Source organism: Microtus pennsylvanicus, chromosome 3 (genome assembly GCF_037038515.1).
Source record: "Microtus pennsylvanicus isolate mMicPen1 chromosome 3, mMicPen1.hap1, whole genome shotgun sequence".
Classification (NCBI taxonomy): Eukaryota; Metazoa; Chordata; class Mammalia; order Rodentia; family Cricetidae; genus Microtus; species Microtus pennsylvanicus.
In genome coordinates, this window is record NC_134581.1 from 32,319,806 (window position 1) to 32,340,441 (window position 20,636).

General features: G+C 51.8%; 2 protein-coding genes across 4 annotated transcripts in view; one reads left to right on the forward strand and one right to left on the reverse strand.

Annotated features, from left to right (window-relative positions):
- Positions 1–12,121, forward strand: part of Tbc1d2b (TBC1 domain family member 2B) — a 73,723-nt gene extending 61,602 nt beyond the window's left edge. For both annotated transcript variants that reach the window (XM_075965011.1, XM_075965012.1), the window contains exons 10-13: positions 837–954; positions 4,126–4,311; positions 6,225–6,346; positions 9,026–12,121. In XM_075965011.1, the coding sequence (XP_075821126.1) occupies positions 837–954; positions 4,126–4,311; positions 6,225–6,346; positions 9,026–9,221 (622 nt within the window). In that variant the 3' untranslated portion in view covers positions 9,222–12,121. The remainder of the gene's footprint in view (positions 1–836; positions 955–4,125; positions 4,312–6,224; positions 6,347–9,025) is intronic.
- A 1,044-nt stretch (positions 12,122–13,165) lies between these two features.
- Adamts7 (ADAM metallopeptidase with thrombospondin type 1 motif 7) overlaps positions 13,166–20,636 on the reverse strand; it is a 45,451-nt gene continuing 37,980 nt past the window's right edge. For both annotated transcript variants that reach the window (XM_075965013.1, XM_075965014.1), the window contains 6 exons: positions 19,253–20,629; positions 18,323–18,475; positions 17,814–17,987; positions 17,589–17,735; positions 16,604–16,766; positions 13,166–14,280 (listed from right to left, as the gene is read on the reverse strand). In XM_075965013.1, coding sequence (XP_075821128.1) covers positions 14,123–14,280; positions 16,604–16,766; positions 17,589–17,735; positions 17,814–17,987; positions 18,323–18,475; positions 19,253–20,629 — 2,172 coding nt within the window. In that variant the 3' untranslated portion in view covers positions 13,166–14,122. The remainder of the gene's footprint in view (positions 14,281–16,603; positions 16,767–17,588; positions 17,736–17,813; positions 17,988–18,322; positions 18,476–19,252; positions 20,630–20,636) is intronic.

Below are 20,636 nucleotides of genomic sequence, written 5' to 3' on the forward strand. Positions count from 1 at the left end.
GGGATTGGATCCCAGGCCTGAGGCATGCCAGGCCAGTGCTCTGCCACTGAACTGCATCCCCAGCACCCTCTCCTCATACACACTTTTATTTGAAATTTTGAGACAGGGTCTTGCCGACTTGCCCAGACATGACCCTCAGCTTGTGATTCCCCCTGCTCTAGCCTGCTCAGAAACTTGGATCAGTCATGTTTTATCAGCAGCCTCTTGACTATGACAGTGGACAAATGGGCGGAGCCAGGCTTCCATTATGAGTGGCACTTCAGTTGGTGTGTGGGAGCTCCTTCCTGCCCCATGTGCACACCTCCTGCAGCTCCAAGGGCCCCTCTTAGGGATTCTGTGCCATGCCTTCCTCCCTCCAGAGAGCTGGATAGTGGGTGAAATCAGAGTCTTAGTCTACCTCATACTCTGTTACATTCACATTATTTTTTAAAAATAAAAGGACTGATCAAAACATTTTAAGCAGTGAACTCAAAGAATTAGCTGCTTTAGCAGAATATTAGACTGAAACATGTTTTGTTTGTGGATCTGACCTTCAATGGCTGAGCCATCTCTTCAGCCCAAGTGAAGCATGTTTTACACAAGGCTGATGGATCACAGGGAGGCGATTTCATTGGGAAATAATTTCAACTTTGAACAAAATCCAAATGACAGAATCAGAGGAAATGTGGCTTTTCTCTTCAAGTTTTGGAGGATCCATCACTTACACAGAAATCCTCATTTATCCTTCATTAGAGAAGTAGAAATCGCACTGGCCCTTAGAGAAAACGGCTTGGGCAGACATCTTGGTGAAGGCAGAAACAGGAGCCTGCACTGACCTTGTCCCTGTCTGCCCATAGGTTGGTGGCAGTGGCCCTCCTTTACCTGGAACAGGAAGATGCTTTCTGGTGTCTTGTTACCATCGTGGAAGTCTTCATGCCTCGAGACTATTACACAAAGACTCTGTTGGGGTCCCAGGTACTTCTAAATACTATGCCTTGGTCACTGGCTTCTAGGACTCCAGTTGTCGTCTGACCCAAGTCAACCCTGTGGGGGCGATCTGAGTGGATGGGTCAGCTCCTTCCACTCTCTGATCACCTCAGAGAGACCACCCTCCCTGGCGGTCTGTCATAGACCAAAGATATGGGGGCGGGAGAGATGCTGGTATGTTTAATCAGTTCTTCCAGGACGCAGGGACCAGGCTGGAGGAGATGTGGGGGGCAAAGGACTGCTGAGGAAGCTGGAGGAGCCTTAACTGTTAAAGGTGCCCTACCCTGCATACCCTAGTTTAAAGAGCTGCAGTAGGATTGTCAGTGACCTCCTCCATCAGAGGATCTGGTACGCGTTCCCTTCACACCTGGATGATGACATCAGAGGCCAGAGGAGGGTGACATGGCCTGGAAGAGGCCAGATCATCTGTCTCCACCTGGTCTTGCCTTGGGCACTTCTCTGGGGACCAGAACTACCCTAGTGCGCCCCGATTTCTCTGCTGTCCTGGCCGTTTTCTCTGTTTCCTGGCTACCTTGTTCTCCGGCTCTTCCTGTCTCAACCATAGCTATGGCTGCTCCACAGCTGCCTCTCCAGGTTCACGCAAGCCTGGCATGCCTGTTGACACAGCCCGTCCTTGCTTTCCTTCAAGAACACACCCCTGCATCTAGAAGTCGCAGCATACACCCTCCCTTTTACACTGCCATCCTGCATTCCCAGGGCAGTTGTAGGGGTGCTTCAGTTCACGCCACCCCACGATGGCTGTTACCCAGCTGGATTAACTCTTGCCTGCCTGCTCATTCTCCTCATTCTCCAGCTAATCAGTGGTACCATCCAGACCACACCTCTGTTATCTTAGGATGTCCAGCACCATCCAAAGATATGTATTTAGTGAGCCTGACCTTATTACTAGCAGTTTCCCTGTCAAGTCATACCATGTAGCAACCTTATTGTCCCCCATTAGGCTCAGGAGAAAAGGAAAGTCAAAGACATTGAACTAGGCAGGCCAGTTAATTCCCTTGGGCCAACAAGATGGCTCACTGTGTAAATTTTCACCAAGCTTGATGATCTAAGTTTAATCTCTAGAACCTACATGGTGAAAGGAGAGAACAAATTCCTTCATGTTCTCATTTCCATACCATGTACATGTACACACCCCCAAAAAATGAATATTTAAAATAAAAAAATAAATGGATAAATAGAAACAAAAAAGGTGCAGTTGCTGTGGGACTGAGCTGAGGGCTGGACTTGGTCCTTGTAGCCCCACGCCTAAGCTTATGCGCTCCTTCCACATTGCCGCTGGAAGTTGGTGAGAAGCTGAGCTCCGACCTTCCCACAGCTGCAAGTCCAGGTCCCTGTCCCAGATGCACTGATGTCATGGACACCAGAGAAGCTTGCCTGTTCGCCTTGCAGTCCCTTCACCTGCTGATTACCTGTGAGCTGTTTCCCTCAACATGAGTTTGTGAACTAGGACATGGACAAGGGGATGAGGCAGTAGTATCAGTCAGGTGGGGTTTTAAAAATGAGCGGCTAGTGCTTGTGTAATCAGAGCACCTGAAAACAGTCCTGTCAGCTCAAATTTAGAGCCTCGGGTGCCCCAGTGTTTGAAATAGAAAAGATGAAGCATTGCTGTCCCTACCACTCTGGGTGGGGTGTCCTCAGATGCTGTTTTCCCTGATATCGGTGCCTTTTCTTCTCTCAGATGTCTGTAACACATTTCTCTACAGCATCCCCAACTATTATGTGTAAGGCTGCTCTTCAAGTGAGTGTGCCATCAGTGCCAGTGCTGGCCAGAGTCCAGAGCCCCGAGCCCGCTGCCTGCTGCTGCTGTGACCCAACTGCTGGCCAGGTTTCCCTTTCTTGCCGTCCTTGCATGTTGTGTGCCAGGACCTCACCAGGCACTGCAGACACCGATGAATGACATACTTATCCCATGTCCTCCAGTGCTCAGTGGAGGAAGGCTAAAACAGAGGCCTCAGCAAGCATTTCCTGGCAGCCTGCTTGATGCCCAGCCTTCTGCCAACCCCTGGACAGCCTCAAGTAGGCACAGTCTGCCATCCTGTTGGAAGAAGAGATGTGTACACGTTTTCCTCCCACTTCAGTGTCGGATGGCTGTCCTGCACTTACAGACGTCTTCTGCTGACCCCCACCCAGACAGAACAAATCCTGTGTCATCACTTGGTCTCATACTCAGATGCCCATCAGTCTTGTTACTTTCCAGCTTCTTCCATGCCAGGGTCTAGAAGTGCTGGCAAATTTGTCATTGTTTGATTGTTGAAGGATAAAGTGTGTGATCTGACTGTCAAGAATGGTGCTCCTGGGGCAGGGGAGCAATGCTTCCTGCTGAATGTACATCAGCCCCAGCTTGACCTCTTAGGCAACTTGTGGGAGTGTGGGATAGTTTGGCAGCTTTTGAACTGGTTTTGAGAATATTGAGGTTTGACAGGGCAGGCAGACATGGGTGAAAGGTGAGGTGGGCTCTACAGCTTTTTATGTGCACTTTTGTTTTTATATTATTCCAGAAAATTATGTTCATTTTAGCAGTTTATACCTTTGATTTTGTTTTTTTTAAAAATATTTATTTATTTATTATGTATACAATATTCTTTCTGCGTGTATGCCTGAAGGCCAGAAGAGGGCACCAGACCTCATTACAGATGGTTGTGAGCCACCATGTGGTTGCTGGGAATTGAACTCAGGACCTTTGGTAGAGCACGCAATGCTCTTAACCGCTGAGCCATCTCTCCAGCCCTATACCTTTGATTTTGATGCTGATGTTCTTTCTACCCACCCTGCCATGTTAAGCATGTTCATTGCATGGATGTGGATAGTCACGGTGTATTTCTTGTTCAGTGACTCACCTTTTCTCATGCACCCATCTAAGACTGCCTGTATTCAGCTGAGATGTTGAGTATGGGAGCTGTTTTTAGGCTACAGACTGCTCCTTTCTCCCCATCCCCTGAGGAGAGTGCCATGTAGGGCCCTGCAGCTTTTGTGCTCAGCTGCCCGGACCACAGAGCAGCCTGGCTCTGTGCGTTCCCGTGAACATCTGAAACAGCTGTGTTGTTGAATGTCCCCATGGGTTCCACGATCTGTTCTCAGGTGGAGCAGCTGTTCTGGTTTGCAGAGCCCAGATCTTTCTCACCTCTGTTCCCTCTCCAGGTAGATCAGCGCGTGTTCAGAGACCTCATGAGTGAGAAGCTGCCTCGGTTGCACACCCACTTTGAACAGTACAAAGTGGACTACACCCTCATCACCTTCAACTGGTTCCTGGTGGTATTTGTGGACAGTGTTGTCAGCGATGTCCTTTTTAAAATATGGGACTCTTTCCTTTATGAGGGACCAAAGGTGAGTGTACTCTCTCCAGTTATATATGCTTGACCATGTTATTAATGGCTGGTTCACCTGGAACTTAGGAAGTTACCACAGCCCCAAAGATCCCAGTGTGATTGCTCCTGCAAGCCTTGGGAAACAGCAGTTACTGCTCATCCATCAAAAACCTCAGTGTGAAGCTGAGCACAGTCACTCGTAGGGACATCCTGTCTCAGAATAACTAGCAAAACGCTCGGTAGTTCAGTGCTCCAGCACTAGCTTTGCTCATATGAGGCCTCTGGGTTCATTCCATCTTCCTCTCACCCCACACATCACTCCACAATACACCAAACATAGATAAAAGGCTGATGGGATAGCACAACAACCTCACAGCCTGAGTGTAATTCCTGGAATTACGTGGTGGCAGGAGAGAGCCACCTTCTACAAGTTTTCCTCCGACCTCTAGACACAAGCATGTGCCCACACACATAAACACACACCAAATAAATAAATAATTTTGATTAAGTAAAAATAAAAGCGAAACATAACTAAGGATATATAGTAGGAAAGCAATCTCTTTCCCAATTTTCTGTTGTTTTCTTCTCAATTTTTATATTCTCGTTCGTGTTTCTTAAGCCTGTCTAAAGGATGCTGTTTCTTGGAGCTAGTTCTGTACCAGCACATACAGGACCTTGCTACATCATGTTGTAACATGATGGCATTCCCTTGTACAGGAGTCAGAAATGTACATAGCAGCCCCTGATGGTGGCCGCTTTGATTGATTTCAATCTCTTGCAACTTCAGAACAAGATGCACCCAGCTCTCCTGTGACTTTCATCTTTCCACACAAAGGCATGTGCATTATAGATTTAGCCGAGAATTGCAGGATCCAAGGTTAGTCCACCAGTAGTGTTGGGGTAGCACCAGGTTGCCCCTCAAAGGGGCCTTATGAGGACTGAGTGGTGGTGGCACACGCCTTTAATCCCAGCACTCAGGAGGCAGAGGCAGCTGGGTCTCTGTGAGTTAGAGGCTAACCTGATCTACAGAGCAAGTTCCTGGATAGCCAGGGCTATACACTCCCAAGGTATAGGTGTGTGTATTATCCCGTATGGAGAGTCAGTGTCCAGCATAGATTCTTCATTAATATGAAGAATTCTCAGCTAGGATCATCAACACTGTTCCTCTTGGGCTATAAATGAGCATCTGAAGAGAATCATGAACAATTTGACCCTGTAAATATCACTTTCTAAGTTCAATACAGTGTAGGCTGGCGTAGGCTAGTCGGGACTCTTAGATGTGGAAAAGCAGTTTGTTCCAAAGCTGCCTAGACTTGTAAGACCACCAGTTCAATTCTCCCCAGCCTGGCTCAGAGTACCCCAAAAACAAATCAGTGGAATCGACTGATTATTTCACTGCATTGAAGAGTCAATCAGACCCCTGAGCCAAGACTGTGCCTGCCTCTGGAGTTGCAGCTTCACTTTTTCAGTCAAAAAAGCCTGGGTTTTGATCTTAGGGAAAACTGGCTCCTAGGTTAGTATTCTTTGCCGAATGCAAAGGTTAGCCAAAGGCACAAGGATTCCACAGAGGGCTCCTCACTCTTAGGAATGTTTTGTTTCTGAATTGGGCTGAACTGTTGGAAACCACAAGTATTTGTTTTTCTGTACCTAAGGGCTTTGTCCAATCCTGGAAGTCACCCCTGAATTCAGGTGTCTGCCTGAGGGCAGGGCCCTTGGGATACTTGCTCCAGCCTGCCCCTAGCTCCTGCCCCTAGCTCCTGCCCCTAGCTCCTGCCCCTAGCTCCTGCCCCTAGCTCCTGCCCCTAGCTCCTGCCCCTAGCTCCTGCCCCTAGCTCCTGCCCCTAGCTCCTGCCCCTAGCTCCTGCCCCCAGTCTCATGCCTGGACTCCTATCATGTGTGTCTTCAGTTACAGTTTCCCTGGCTTTCCCGTAGGTTATTTTCCGTTTCGCCCTGGCACTTTTTAAATACAAGGAAGAGGAGATCCTGAAACTGCAAGATTCCATGTCCATATTCAAATATCTCCGTTACTTCACTCGGACCATCCTTGATGCCAGGTGAGTCGTCAGGAGTCCTCAGACTCAGAGCTCTCCAGAGAAATGAGAAGGGCTGTGTCAGTCGGGGAGATAGGGATGAATATGGCTTTGTTCTTTATTCAGTAAATAAATCCCAGTAACCAAAAGCAGTGGTTCCATGCCTAAAGCATTTCTGTCTCTGTGATAGGGCAGAATCTGTCCAGGAATGGGATGGTAGATAAAAACAGCTCCCAGCGGAGGAATCCTCCCTTGGACCGTGTAGTGATGAAGCCAGGCTGGAAGAGAACAAGGCTAGGGGGAAATAGCAAGAGTTGTGCTTCCAGCACAGATGTGGGAACAAGTGTACTTAGAGACAGTGGGAGGGGCCACTCAGCTCGTGCCAGGGTGCTGGGGCTCATGGCTACAGCCTAACCTGGCTCTTGTAGGCTATGCTTGGGACTTTGAGCTTCATTCTAGACATATTAGAAAGTTACTAAAGGCAGGAGAAGATCGAGGCAGGACTGGCCCTCATCGGGGCAGGACTGGCCCCAGGAGAGTAGACTGTGATTGGAAGGACCAGGAAAGGAGGCAGTAGTCTGGAAAAAGGAGTCCTGAGAGGTGGAGAAAAGTGGGACAGATTGAAGACACTCGGGATTTGAACTTGGAAGGACCCTAGGTTTCTAGTGTGGACAGCTGGAATATTCATGAATAATTTCCCTACACACACACACACACACACACACACACACACACACACACCTCAAGCCACATAGTTATTTCCTGTTTGGGCTGCCATTTTCCTAGGCCACAATTGGTGTTTGCTCTGGCAGCTGGGGTGGTTGGCAGAAGCCACACCAGGCCTCTGGGAGGTCGTCTCTGTCTTTAGGATGTCTCTTTGGAGAAGATAGTTTCAGGCGTAGTACTAACACTAAAAATAACCCGATTTGTGCCCAGTGGGAAGGGTGTCTGAGAGTGCTTGCTGTGAAAGATGGGTGAAAAGTTCAGAATGAGGATTTTGTTCATCTCACGTTGGTCAAGATTAAGAATGATCAATGAATTCCCACATGACAGCTGACACTGTTGAGAGTATTTTGGTTCCAGAGACAGATTCTGCCTCACCCCAACAGTCTTAAGGGGAATGTCAGGACTGCCTGGACATGAATCCCCCTCTACTTCCTGTCACCATAGATAGAACTGGGCACTCCCATCTTGTCTGATCCTACAGCGCCACCTTGTGAATGGCTCTTGAACAGTTTCCCTTTGCTGTATAAAGGCAAGGTCACTGGACTAAGCTCTCAATGTGTGCCTCAGTTCCAGTGGCCTCTGGCCCCTGCTCCTGCACCTCCCCACCCCCAGCAAGGCTGCTGAGACCGCAGGTGCCTTGACTCCACCTCCACACTGAAGGTCCAGTATTTTAAGGAGCTGCCCATGTTGGTGGTCTGAGGAGAGGCCGTTTTGCAGAGTTGATAGGTATTACAAAGAGGGACAGGGACTTCGATCACCAGGTGCATTCAGGAGACTTTGGATGATGCAAGATGGGACTGGTTGGTGTCTGTGGCAGGACTTTTGGAGTCCATGAGAGGCTGAGCATTCAAGGGCAGTATCTGAGTTCCTTAGGACTGCAGCCTGGGCCCTGCCACAGTTGGATCTTTCCAGCTAGAGGAGTAAATTAATAATTTAGCAACCCCTTTTCCGCTTTCTATAGTAAAGAATGAATGTTCTGGTTTATGGTACCTGTAGTTTGCCTAAGAGGAAGGACAGTGGTGGGCTCCTGGCTCCCAGTCTCAGTGATGCTCCCCAGCCAGATCACAGAGCTGGGCATGGTTAGGTCTGCCTTAACCTCTGGTGATTGCCTGTCCTAAAACACATGGGGAACTTGGCCTGTGTAGAGAGCCGGCCAGTCTAGCCTTTTCACTCCCTTGCCAGAGAAGGTGGTTAAATTTAAAAAGGAAAAATCTTGGTGCCTTGCATATCCTCTGTATACCTATGCTAACTGTAGCTCACACAGCTAAAGAATAGAAGAACAAATGGTTTGAAACGGGGGAAGTCCTGGCAACATGCTATTGCTGCAAGTTTATAGGGCCCATGGCCAACAAGGGAATGAGCCCCTGCTGTCAGGAAGCAAAGCCATGCCATACGTCTGGCAGAGTCAAAGCAGTGCGCCTGACCCATGAGTGCTGGAGAGCAAAGCCAGGCATCCAGATGGTCCTTAGCTCTGTCTTCAGTAAACACTGACCAGTGGCTAACGTAACAAACTTAAGACATGTTTTTAGATGGTTCCTTGACAAACTGTCTGTGCCTCTTTGAACTGTGTCACACTGTAGACAGGGTCTGATGTCATTATCATTCCTAATCCATTGGTGTCAGGACAATTTTCCTAAGCACTTAATATGCCCTGCCTAACACTGGCCCTGAAGAGTCATACTCATTGATACCTGCTGCCTCCAGGTGAGCACCAGGTATTAGTGCCTCCATGTGGGAACCATATGGGCTGACACCTCTCTTATTCCCAGTGTGCAGATGAAGAATCAGGCCAAAAACAATTCTGAGTTTAGGGTCGTCCCCTTAGCCACTGCACCTTCTTGCCTCTCTGCATAAGATAGGCCTGGGCTCCCAGGATGGCATTCCCCCGTCGGACTCTCTGCATGGTACATGTCTCTTGCTCCCTTTCCTGGTCTCCAGTCAGTGCTCTCCTGATGCCTCTGCCCTTTGTCCCACCAGGAAGCTAATCAGCATCTCCTTTGGGGATCTGAACCCCTTCCCCCTGCGCCAGATTCGGAACCGGCGAGCCTACCACTTGGAGAAGGTCCGGCTGGAGCTGACAGAGCTGGAGGCCATCCGAGAGGATTTCCTGCGTGAGCGGGACACTAGCCCTGACAAAGGCGAGCTGGTTAGCGATGAAGAGGAAGACACTTGAATGGACCTCCACCCTAGGATGCTGCTCTTCTTGCCTTTATAACCAAAAGTAGCAAAGAGAACTCCAGGCATGTCTCTGTTCATTCAGCTGCCAGAATGTAACGTCTGTGGCCTCTGGGTATCTGCTGGGCAGATGTCCAAAACTAAGCTGCACTTTCTCATCTCTCATTTGGGAGCAGAGGTCTGATGGCTTTACAGCCATTTCTACACCACAGCATTCAGTCACATATATCACCGCCATGCTTGCTGCCCGACTGGTGACTCGCCAGTTGACTGTTCCCAAGGGCCTGTTTACAGCATCTTCCAGTTGTGTGAGTGCTTCACCCTGCAAAATTTACTATGCTCCACGTCTCTCTGTGCTCTTTCTTTTTATTCCTGGACAGCACTGTGGAGAAATGCCTACAGGGCTTCAGCGTGGCTGCTTCCAGGGGAAAAGATCATCATAAGGAGAGGGACCTCTTAAAAAACCAAGCACAACTCTTATTCAGAAGCAGCCTTCCTAGAGGGCGTGGGAGCCCTCTGCTGGTGGCTTCACACTGCCAGCCACAGCCCCTTCTGGACTAGCCTTTGCTCTCATACATAGCCTGTAGCACTCACCCTACCCTGCAGCTAGCCCCACCGTTCTCATCGCCAGCTGCTTTGCCAGCGTTGCTCTATCCTGACTTGCAGGGGATTGACACACCTCCAGCAGCTGCTGTGGAAATCTCTTCTAGCTGTGGATGACTTGGAGGTGCCATTCTCTAAGTGTGACTGGATTGGGGTTCCAAATGAACCTTGTAGTAGGCCCACCTCTGTGTGAAGGAATATGGGAAAAACTTTCAGATGTGGCAGAGCTGTGGCTTGCGGACTCCTGTTTATGGCAGTGGCCAAGGCTCTGATATCATGTCCAGCGACTGGGTGGGGAGTGAGGCTGACTGCCAGCCTCCTAGCCCCGGAAGCATCTTTGCCTGAGGACAAGAGTGATGAGCTCTTTATGTTGCCTGGATCATCCTTGTCCCCAGCAGGGAGCTGGGGTCACTGTGGCCTCTGGCATAGCATATTCTGGGGACTTGGAACACTTCCTTCTTGAAGCTTAGAAAGGGTCTGAACAAGGGAGGTTATTTTTGCTCAACCCTAAGCATCCCTGATGGGTGGCTGTCATGAGAAAGCATTTTCTAACACAGTATTATTGGAACACAAGGGAAACAGCCTTAAATGGACTATCTTACACTACCTGGAAAACAAATAGGAAACAATCCTTAGCTAGTATAAACAGTGAGACTGAGAACTGGAGCAAGGCAGTTGTAAGAAGTGCTTTTTCCATGACTGGTTTTCCTGTTTTTGCTATCTACTTTTTAGCACTTGAATGGCTGAGTCGCTTTTCCAGCATCTAGACTGTGCTCAGCTTCTCTAAAAGTTGCTTTTTTTATTACCGTGTAAAAGGAGCTGGTCTCTATATTTAGTCAATAGCCTTTGTCTCATTTCAGGTATGAAGTGTCATCATTGTGACTTTAGGATGGTGGTTTGAGGCCTGGCTTCTTCAGGGAGCTGTCTGAATTGGACAATGGTCTCACTGCTATTCTCGGGGCCTCCCTGAAACCAAATGCTGGAAGAAAGCCCACCCCCTATGAAATGATGGCTGTCAGCCTTGGGGACAGCTGCTAAGGAGGTGCAGTAGGGTGGGGTTGGAGCCCCGTGGCTCAGCTCCAGATGCCTGATCTCAGTTGCCATGTCAGTTCCCCACTGAAAGCAGTCAGTCCAAATATGTATTTGACATAAATTCTCTTTTAGCAGTGTGTGCCCAGTAGAGGCATCTTAAAAGTATCTGGTGATTCTGGAGACGTGGCTTAGTGGTAGAATATGTGACCTGGCATGGCCTGGGTTTCATCCCAGCAATGCAAAAGGGAAAAAAATCCCCAGTATGCTCTTCTACCATCCCCTGAGAGACAGCATTAGTTTTCCAAGCAGTTTCAGTGGCCAGGTAAAGTCTCAAAAGGTCTCAGACTCTCCTCCCTGCAGAGCTGAGAGGGCATGGTTGCCTTCATTCCAGTTTGGGGACAGAATGACACAGGCTCCTCACAGAGGCATAAAGCCAGTGATTGGAGTCATCACCTCCCATTCCCTCATCACTGAGACCTCTCTTTACCCTCCAGTGCCCTGAGGTTCCAGACTTAAACCAGCCACCAGCCAGGTACCCCTAACATCAGCAGCTGCCTCGTGGTGCCGTTCATTTTAACCTTTACCCAGCATGCAACACGTGGCTCCTTCCTGGTGAACCTTTTGGGCTGAGAAACCCAAAGCATAGCCTCCAGCATATGGGTCCAAATGCACGTGCCATGGTGCAGGGAGCTCCCTGCCCTCAGAGCCCCCTCTGGTGGGATTTACCAATAGTTCAACTGTTAATACTTTTATATTTTCACTACATTTTATATTTTTATAGACTATTTTATTAAGGTTTTTCTAGATTCTGTAAGACTTTTATATAACAAGTTCTATTTTGTGTGCACGGCTCCCTTGTATGTATTTATATCGACCTGAACATCCCAAACTGCAGTTCCCTCCTGTTCCACCTTCTCCCCTTAGCCCTGTCCATTCCTCACTTCTGCTCACCCAGGTAGTCTCTGGTGTCAGCTGTGCCCTGTGGATACAGGCAGTTAGGCACCCAGTCGGGTTTTGTTATCTGTCACTCTCTGTGCAGTGCTGTCTTCCTGATCCACCCACCTCTGGGTGGGCCTGTTCAGGGAAGTCCTTGAAGATAGAGGCTGGATGCAAGCCCAGTGCCTGAGGTTCTTCTGTGGGCAGCTGGAGGACTTGAGGGCACACCATCAAGCGACTGTCCTTTTGTATCACAGCAGCTTTTATGCTCATCTTTGAGTTAAATGTTAGGCTCATAAAGGGAGAAATAAACTAATTTGTATTACATCCTGCCTGGAAAGGTAGCTGTAGTCATTTGTGATGGAAGCCTCTGCATGGTCTTGGAGCATGGGGTGTGCGTTGCGGGGTTGGCATCCAGTCTGCCAGCCTGCTGAGTCTTGTGTTCCACTGGGATAGGAGGAACAGGATGCCTTTCTCAGCACTGGTAGGCCTGAGTGTCATGGCTGAACTGTGACCAAGGGCTGAGGGCAGAGGTCAAAGCCATAAAGTGAGATGCTGCCTGCGTCTGGAACAGTCCTTGCCACCCCACCTCTCCCCTTGGGAGACAGGTACCCTCCTGTACCAGCTGTGCGTGCCCAGCCTGAGTCATCGTTTGTTTGCCTCCTGTCTGGGCAGACAGCTCAGGCCCAGCTGCCACTGGGGACTCCCCCAGCCATCTCTGGAAAAACAAGAATGATTAGGACCAAATGTCTTTCCACACGGGAGGTGGGGGCAGGGCTCCTCAGTGTAGGCCTGGACCTGGTAAACTGCTACTCTTAGGGAGACATGGATTTATTCAGCAAGGCCAAAGCTGGGTCAGGAACTCTAGGTCTCTGCCACAGTGCCAGTCCCTGATGTGTGTGGGTCTGGAGCAAGGAAACGGCTCTGTTCCTATCTTAGTGAGGAGCTGCCATGGGGAGTGGATTGGGCAAAGTTGTAGGAAGCCATTACTCAGAGCATGGGTCTCCAGGGCCTTTTGGGGCCCACAGGGCAGCTGCAGACATAGACAGGAAGCAAACCCAATGCTTCTCCACCCTGAGCATGGAAGTGTTTGGATGCACACACGCAACCAGTGACTTGCTTTTCTGAGTAACCTGATCAACTGTCTGTACTTGACCAAGCCACATATAGGCCTGCCTCGAGCTCAGAAGAGGTAAGTGCTCCGGAGCTATACTGTGCCTATACCTCCTAGTCACTTCCTTCCACTGTGAACATCACCTGCTAATGTTTGATGAGATGGTGTGAGAATAGGGAACCTGGAGCTAGACAAAAACCTCTACTCCTGAGAACAACAGCCCCTGATCCACCCTCCCCACTCCTAGGTAGAGCACATCCTGGGACAGGCACAGTGCTGACTGGCTCCATCCTCTGATCCCATTTCCCAGTCTCAAGAAGTGACTTCCAGTGTACCCACATTCTCAGTGATCAGATTCCTTTATGTTTCCATATACACCTCACTCTGGAGAATAAACCGTGACCAGTGTCGTCCTCTAGAACCTCAGGCTTCAGACTTGGAGGAGGGGCATAATACCTTCCACAAGACATCCAAAGGATGACTCACAGCCAGAAGGAAGAATAAAACAGAACCTTCAAAGTACCTGCATGCCCAGCTGCTCCCACGTAGCAGATCACATGTGCCTACTGTCATGCCACAGGGAGCCCCTGTGGGAGACAAGACAGCCTCAGTTGCATGAGGGCCTGTGGTTCCACCCCTAATGGAAGGTAGCGGGCAGGGGTGTGGAATGAGTGGGAAAGTGAACAGGATTCCCTAGGCCGCTGCCAACCTGAACCCCCTGCAAAGACCTTCCCATTCCCGCTGTGTAACCCTCTGTAGATACGCCTTCCCTCGAAGCCATCTCTACCCACTTCAGGATCTTCCATGTCTGCATCAGGCATCTGTGTGTGGCCTCGGTGCTGCCCATGCTGATCTGCCCCCACAGGAACAGAGACGCTGCTGTCTCTCCAGGCCTTAACAAGGAACAGGGTCATAGCCATTTGATAGGTAGGTAGGTAGGGGGTCATATTGGAGAGTCTCCAAACCCAAGACAAGGCCAAGCTGCTTTGAAAGGGTAGATACTCATTTATGTAAAACAGTAACAAATGTGCAAACAGAATAAAAAAATACCTTTTCTGAGAGGAAGAGAGGTCCCCAGCCTGCCATTGCACAGGGATGGGGTTAGCACCATTAGGGCACGAGGAGCAGGGCTCCACCGCAGCCTGTGGTGGGGCACTGAGGTCTGTGTGTCATGGGTCAGTTTGTGTGTGTATTGGTGGAGGCCAGGCCTCTGTTCAGCGTCTAGCCACCCGCTGGTGACCTCCGGAAGGGACACCACGGCTGAGCGGGGGGCATGAACGGCAGCATTGAGCGCGGATGGTGGGTAGCTGGCAGCGGCCCAGCAGGCGCAGTGTCTCACAGAAACTGAAAGACAGGCGATCCCGTTCACAACCTAGGAACGGGAAGAGATAAGAAGAGATGCCGTAGGATGGTTAGAATCAGTGGGCGTGGCACCGAGAACCACACTTCATCATCCAGTAATTGGATTGAAAGACCCCTTACCTCACTCAGTATTCTTAAGAAGACTTCGGAGCCAGGAAGAGACCCCGTTTCTGAAGGAGGACCCCAGAATCAGAACCCCAAGTCCTTAGCTGTTGTCCCTGACTCATCTGCCCTTGAACTACTGACACCGTTGACTTAACTTTCTGGAAGATTCTGAGACCCCATCCTTGACCACCTCAGGAGGCCATGAGATGCCCAAGAGCCTACCCAGCAGGGCTGCAAGCCTTCCAGCACTTTCCATCCTTGTTCAGTCATGGTACCTGACAGGACCGAGCCCACAACTTTACCTCCCACACTTGCGTCAGTCTGCATCCCCTCCACATCCCTGCCACCTTAAGTCCCATGTGCCTCTGCGGCCACCACTGCACCATGCCGCCCCGCCCCCAGGCCCATGTGGGCCCCCTTCATCCTCACCCGTTTCACTGGGTTATGGCTCAGAAAACTGGGCCTGGCCAGGACCACAAAGGCACCTGCGGCTGGGTGCAGGCCCCTGGTGACACAGCACAGGAGAGGGTGACTCTCCAAGCCCTGACTGTCAGCGGCTAATGCCTGGCTGGCTCTCCTGGGAAAGCTATTTGGGGAAATGGCTTGCTTCCAGACCGTTGGCCTCCCTCCCAGTGCTACTGCTCTGTTGTGGTTGCTGCTGAAGCAGCAGCTGCCTGAGACCCCACTTACTTCCGCAGACTCCCTGGGGAGGAGGAACAGGCGGGCAACCTGGAGCCCTAGGCTACGGCATCTCCAGGTGTGGCAGAGGGCACAAGGCAGCAAAAAGACTCCTCTGCCCTATCTTTTTGGCAGCAACTCCAAACTCTGTCCGCCTGCACAGCAGTTCCCCTGGGTGACCTCGGGCAGGCCTAACCACCGGGTGAAGGTTTCCTCTTGGTGGCACGCCCCACCTCCACAGGGAAGGCCACATAACTAACTAGGCGTGCCGGCGGCTTGGCCATGGTGATCACACACCCTAGAGTTTCCAGGATTTCCAAATGTCCTGTCCCACAACTGTACAAGTCATCAAAACATCCTGGAAGCTCCAGGGGCTTGGGGTCCAAGAGTCTTCCCTGATGGGCTCCCTTCGCTGGGGCACCATCAGTCCTGAGGGCAAGCACTGTGGTACAGCACTCAGCTTAGCCGTGCAGAAGTGTCTCATTGGTTCAGGTAGATGCGGGGAAGCAAGGAGAGCAAGACAAGCGGGAATGTCTTGGGAAACCCAGGTTGGCATTTTCTCGGCACCTTGAGGCAATGGGATTCAGGGCAGAATGGTACAGCAGCAGCCGCTCTGGTCCTGAGCCAGTACCCCCAGGAGCCAGCTGCTGGTAGTGAAGGCTGTGCAGAGCAGGGGGAGGCAGATTGGGGCTGACACCCACAAACTATCCTGGTAACAGGTCCTGCAACCCAGTAGGTAAGTGCCAAGCTCCTGCGTTCCCTCAACTATCAGAGGTGGCCTCAGACTTCCCTGCCTTTGCAGTGGTGGACAGTAATGACTGCTGAACGGGAGGAGGGTAAAGTGGTCTAGCCTGTGCTAAGCAGGGGCACTAGCCGTACTGAGCCCTTAATCCTCAGACCCCACTGTACTAGAATAAGGGCTGTGTGAGGAAATGACAATCCAAATAGAAAAATAGAGCCCAAGACTACATGGCTGGTGAACGGGTTCCCAGATATGACTCAGGGGCCACATTGTTTTCTGTGTTCAGGACGGCTGGGGACATCTGGAGCCTCAGGAAGGAGGTGATTTCCAGAGCCACCTCTGGCTCAGGCCTTTGCTCCACAGTGGCGCAGCTGGCTAGGAAGCCCATAGGCGCAGTGGCGGCAGGACCCTGGGAAGGAGTCCTTCCTGTGGCCCTGCTGCTCACTGCAGGCTGTGATCCTCCTAGGAATGGCAGCGCCCAGAGCCCAAGGGCATCCTTGCCTCACTCTGGGGACTAAGACCCCAAGGGGGAAAAGCTTGTCACAACTGAGAGAGCAGGGGGCTCCTTCCGCTCCCCCAAGGCTACAGAAGCTGCCTGCAGAATGCCTGAGTGGCTGGGATTCCCCTTGGCTGATTCCCAGTTTTGAACCTTAGTGCCCTGTGGCCTCCCAGTTAAGGTGACCATGTGGTTTGAGGGAACTGTAAATAGAACAGCAGCTGTTCTGGGACTGACATCTGGATGATTCTCTAATTCCCAGCCACCCTTCTTCCCCTGCCCCACCATCCCCAGGGGTAGGGAGACACTCACGTGGTGGCTCAACCAGCTCACAGTCCTCAGTGGCACATGGCCGTGAGCTCTCAGGCCAGGCCTCATGGCCACACTGGTCATTGTCTTCCTCTGCCAAACCCGTCTGAGTGTTCACGCATTTGACCAGGCGCCGCTGAACACCACCACCACAGGGGGCCGAGCACTGCACAGGAGAGAGGACAGAATGTCCCCAGCACCAGCCATCACGGTCAGTGACCGGCTAGCACTGCACAGTACCACCCTCTCCAGGAAGCCATCTCTGACCCCGCTGTCACGGGAGGCATCTGCCCTGGCAGCGAGGGCAAGACGAGAGTAAGAAGGAATGCAAAACGCACCTTGCACAGAGAAGGCAGACACTGGGGTGAGACCACAGTGCCCGGAAGACACAGAAGATGTGCTGCGAGCCACGAGCAGCAGAGGGAGAGGCAGAGGGGCTCAGCCAGCGTTCCCACCCTGAGTCAGACTGTCCTCAGGTTTCATCTATGCTGACACCACACAGGCTCCGTGTTCTTCCCCTAATCTTCCATCCCTCCTCTATGCTGCCCCCATTTGAAAGGTGAAGAAAAAAAAGCTCTGCCCAGTCATTCAGCAACCAGTAGATGGAGGAATCACTGAGGTTCCTGAGCCAATCAGCTTCCAACAGGCCTGTGGAGGCCGCTCCGCTCCCCTCCTGCCGCCCTTGTCTTTGTGCCATCTGCTGAGTACCCCTCTTCATTCCTGCCTCAGGGCTCAGCACTTGCTAGTCTTCATCCCTCTCTTCATCTTCGCTCATTCCTTTAGGTATCAGTCTGAAGTCTCCTCCTCAGAGGATTCCACACACAGCCTTTTTCCCTCTATCTGATTTTCCCTGGCACAGTACAAGGACTTCATCTGGTCACTCCTGCATATTTAATGACCCCAGAGAGACCAGCACACAACACACACCCGACCACTCATCCTTCAAAGCCTAAGGACCAGGGGCGAACTGCCAAGGAATCCTGCTCACCTGACCCCAAGGCCCCACCACCCACTGTGTGCAGGGGTGGGTGTTGCAGGGCCTGGTGCTGTTGGGTCTCAGCGACTCCTCACAGAGACCTGGCTCTGGGCATGTCACCAGACGCTGCTGTTCACCACCACCACAGGCCTCGGAACACTGGAGGAACAAGGAAGCATTAGGTAGAGCCAAGGCCTGAGGGGGTCCCTAGTCCCTACCCCCAGGCCCAGGTCTCACCTCTCTCCAGGAAGAGGTGTACCAGCTGAGGCAGGGCTGGGTCCCACAGAGCTGTCGGGTGGGTGGCTTCGTAGGCCCAGGCTGGCAGTGGAAGGGCCGCAGTGGCCGGAGGTCCCGTGTGTCCACACACTGGACATCCCTTGTGGAGGAGCCTCCGCCACAGTTGCGGGAGCACTGCAGACCAAGGAGCACACATGTAGACACATTCTAAACCCATGCACGCAATATGACCCAGTGAAGTTTATGGTACAGCAGGGTTAGACCTTCCAGTCTGGGCCAAAGAGCCCCCAGAAGACTGCGACACTAGGTGACAGCCCCAGGGGACAGGACAGAGGGAATTAGGGTGAGCTGGTGAAAAAGAAGTCCAATGGCCGGCGTGTGGTGGGGATGCAGATGAAGGACGGCAGCATGAACTGGGCTCCCAGAGAGATGAGGACAGACAGGCGCCCACCCTGCCCTGCTGGTCTCTGACTGAAAGCCATGAGACTCAAGGCTCCCTCCTCACTCACCTTACTCCAGTTACCCGTGCGCCAGGCAGCACAGGGCCTCAGGTGACAATGGCGGGCTGGCTGGGGCCGGCTAGAAGGGAGGCAGTCCTCATCGCGGCCAGAGCTGCAGCGCACCAGCCTCCAGGTGGCGCCCAGACCACAAGTGGTGGAACACTGTGGGCCACAGAGGACGTCTGTAAGCCCAGCAGACCCTCACCCTGCCAGCCCCACAACCCAAGGAGATTCAAAAGTCCAATGTCACCTGCAGTGACCTAGCCCTGCTCCGGTGAGCCCTGTAGGCCCCACTACCTATCCTGCCATTCTGTGGCTTCTCCCTCACCAGGGAACTCTGGGCCCTAATTCAAGCAGCTAAATGAGTAAATCTCCCCCACAAGATCTCTTCCAATGACAATCTAGAGAAGGGGCACAGGTCGTCTTTTTTCCATACAACTCAGAACATTACGGGATCGCTAACAAGGGAGGGTGAAGCCTCTGGAGGAGCTAACCTAGGCAGTGCTGGGTCTGAAAGCCATGGAAAGAGGCCTTCCGATCTCCATTTCCTGTGCAGACGGGTTAGTATAAGGACACTCCTCCCAGCTGCACTGAATTCATAGTTACTGATGTTTCTGAAGCCCTCCATGTGGCCTAGGAATGACCCGCTAAGGACTCAAAACTCAAGCAGATGGGGCCCCTCACTCCGCTTCCACTTCACAGTTGGGAAACTGAGGTTCAGTGGGACGGACTAGCCTCAAGGCTACACGACAGTTGGAATAATACTCTTTCTGCTTCGTGGAACCTCAGCCCACCATGGCCGTCAGTGAGTTCATCCCAGGAACCATATACTATTCTCCAAGGGAGGCGAGATGAACACGGCTAGGTCTTTCTCTGCTTAAAACTGAGTCCCAGGGTCCTGCTCAAACTCCCCACCATCCCTGGTACCACACAACTCACCTGGCTCCAGTTGCCCACTTGCCAAGTGGCATTCTTGGCAGGCAGCGGATCTGTAGGGAACACATCCTCCACTGGGCTGGGCTGCAAAGGCCAGACCTCAGGGTCCTTGCTACTGTTAGTGTAAGTCTCCTGAACTGGTCTAGGCAGCAGCACAGAGCTCGGGGTCCCTTCAGGGTTAGGGGGCTGTGGCTGGCCTGGTCCTGGGCTACTTAGATCAGTTGGTGCTGTCCAAAGGGAAGTTCCCGGCAATGCCAGAGTTTTTGAGTTCTGTGAGCCCAGTTCTGGGGCTGAAAAGGTAGGAGTCCCTGGCTCCATGGGACTGTCCCTGTCCCAGATGCTTGGTACAGTGGCCAGGGAAGGAAGAAGAGGAGGAGCCACCTCCACAGTGGGCCACTGCTCACCATGCACAGGCTTCAGGTCACCCTCTGTCATGGGGTCCCAGGCCACAGGCCCTTCTGTCCACTCTTCCACCGTATCAGGACCAGGAGATGCTTGATTGGTGCTGATGTAGGATGAAGAGGGCTGTGTGGAGGTAGGACTATGGGGCAGAGCTGGTGATGTATGGCCCAAGGTATCCTCATCTTTGGAAACCTTGTTCCTATTAGACCACGGAGTGGGTGACTGGTCCTGCCTGTCTTCTCTCACTAGTAACTCATCAGGGTTTCCAGGGGCAACGGGTGTCACCATGCCATCAGCTGAAGCAGGGGGCCAGGGCAAGCTGGGGAGCCCAACTTCAGGGACTTCCATGGGAATATCTTCCTCGGATAAGAAATTGGCCAAGGGGTTCACAGGGGTCAGCTCTAAGAATACAGGTGGAGAATGGCTAGCCTGGCTGAGTGAAGGGCTAGGGGACCAAGCTCCCAGAACCCCCTCTTCCTTAACTCCAGGAGTCCCTGCAGTAGGCACTGGAGCATCTGAGGTGGGTTCAGTGGATCTGATGTAGGATGATGCTGTCCAACCCTCTGCATCAACTGGGTCTGGATGGGGTTCTTCAAAGGATCCATAAGACAGGTCTTCGTGGAAGTTAATAAAATTGTAGTCGTAATAGAAGTCATCCACGAACACAGGCCCGGGCGGATCCAGTTCCAGGTCCTCCTCATCAATAGCATTGCTGATGCTCACTGGCTTGGGTGAGGATGCCGGTGAAGGGCGTGGGGCCGGCCGGTGTGGGATGAAGTCAACCTCATTGAAGAGCTCAGGGCTGGAGGAGCCACTGCCGGAGCCATCTGTGCCCGTCATGTACATGGGGCGTGGGCAGGGAGGCAGAAGACAGGTGACCTCAGTCACCGGTCGCTCAGCTTCATGGCAGGGAACATAGGTATCATTGATGCAGAGGACACTCCGCTGCCGAATGCCAGCTCCGCAGGTCACAGAGCACTGCAAA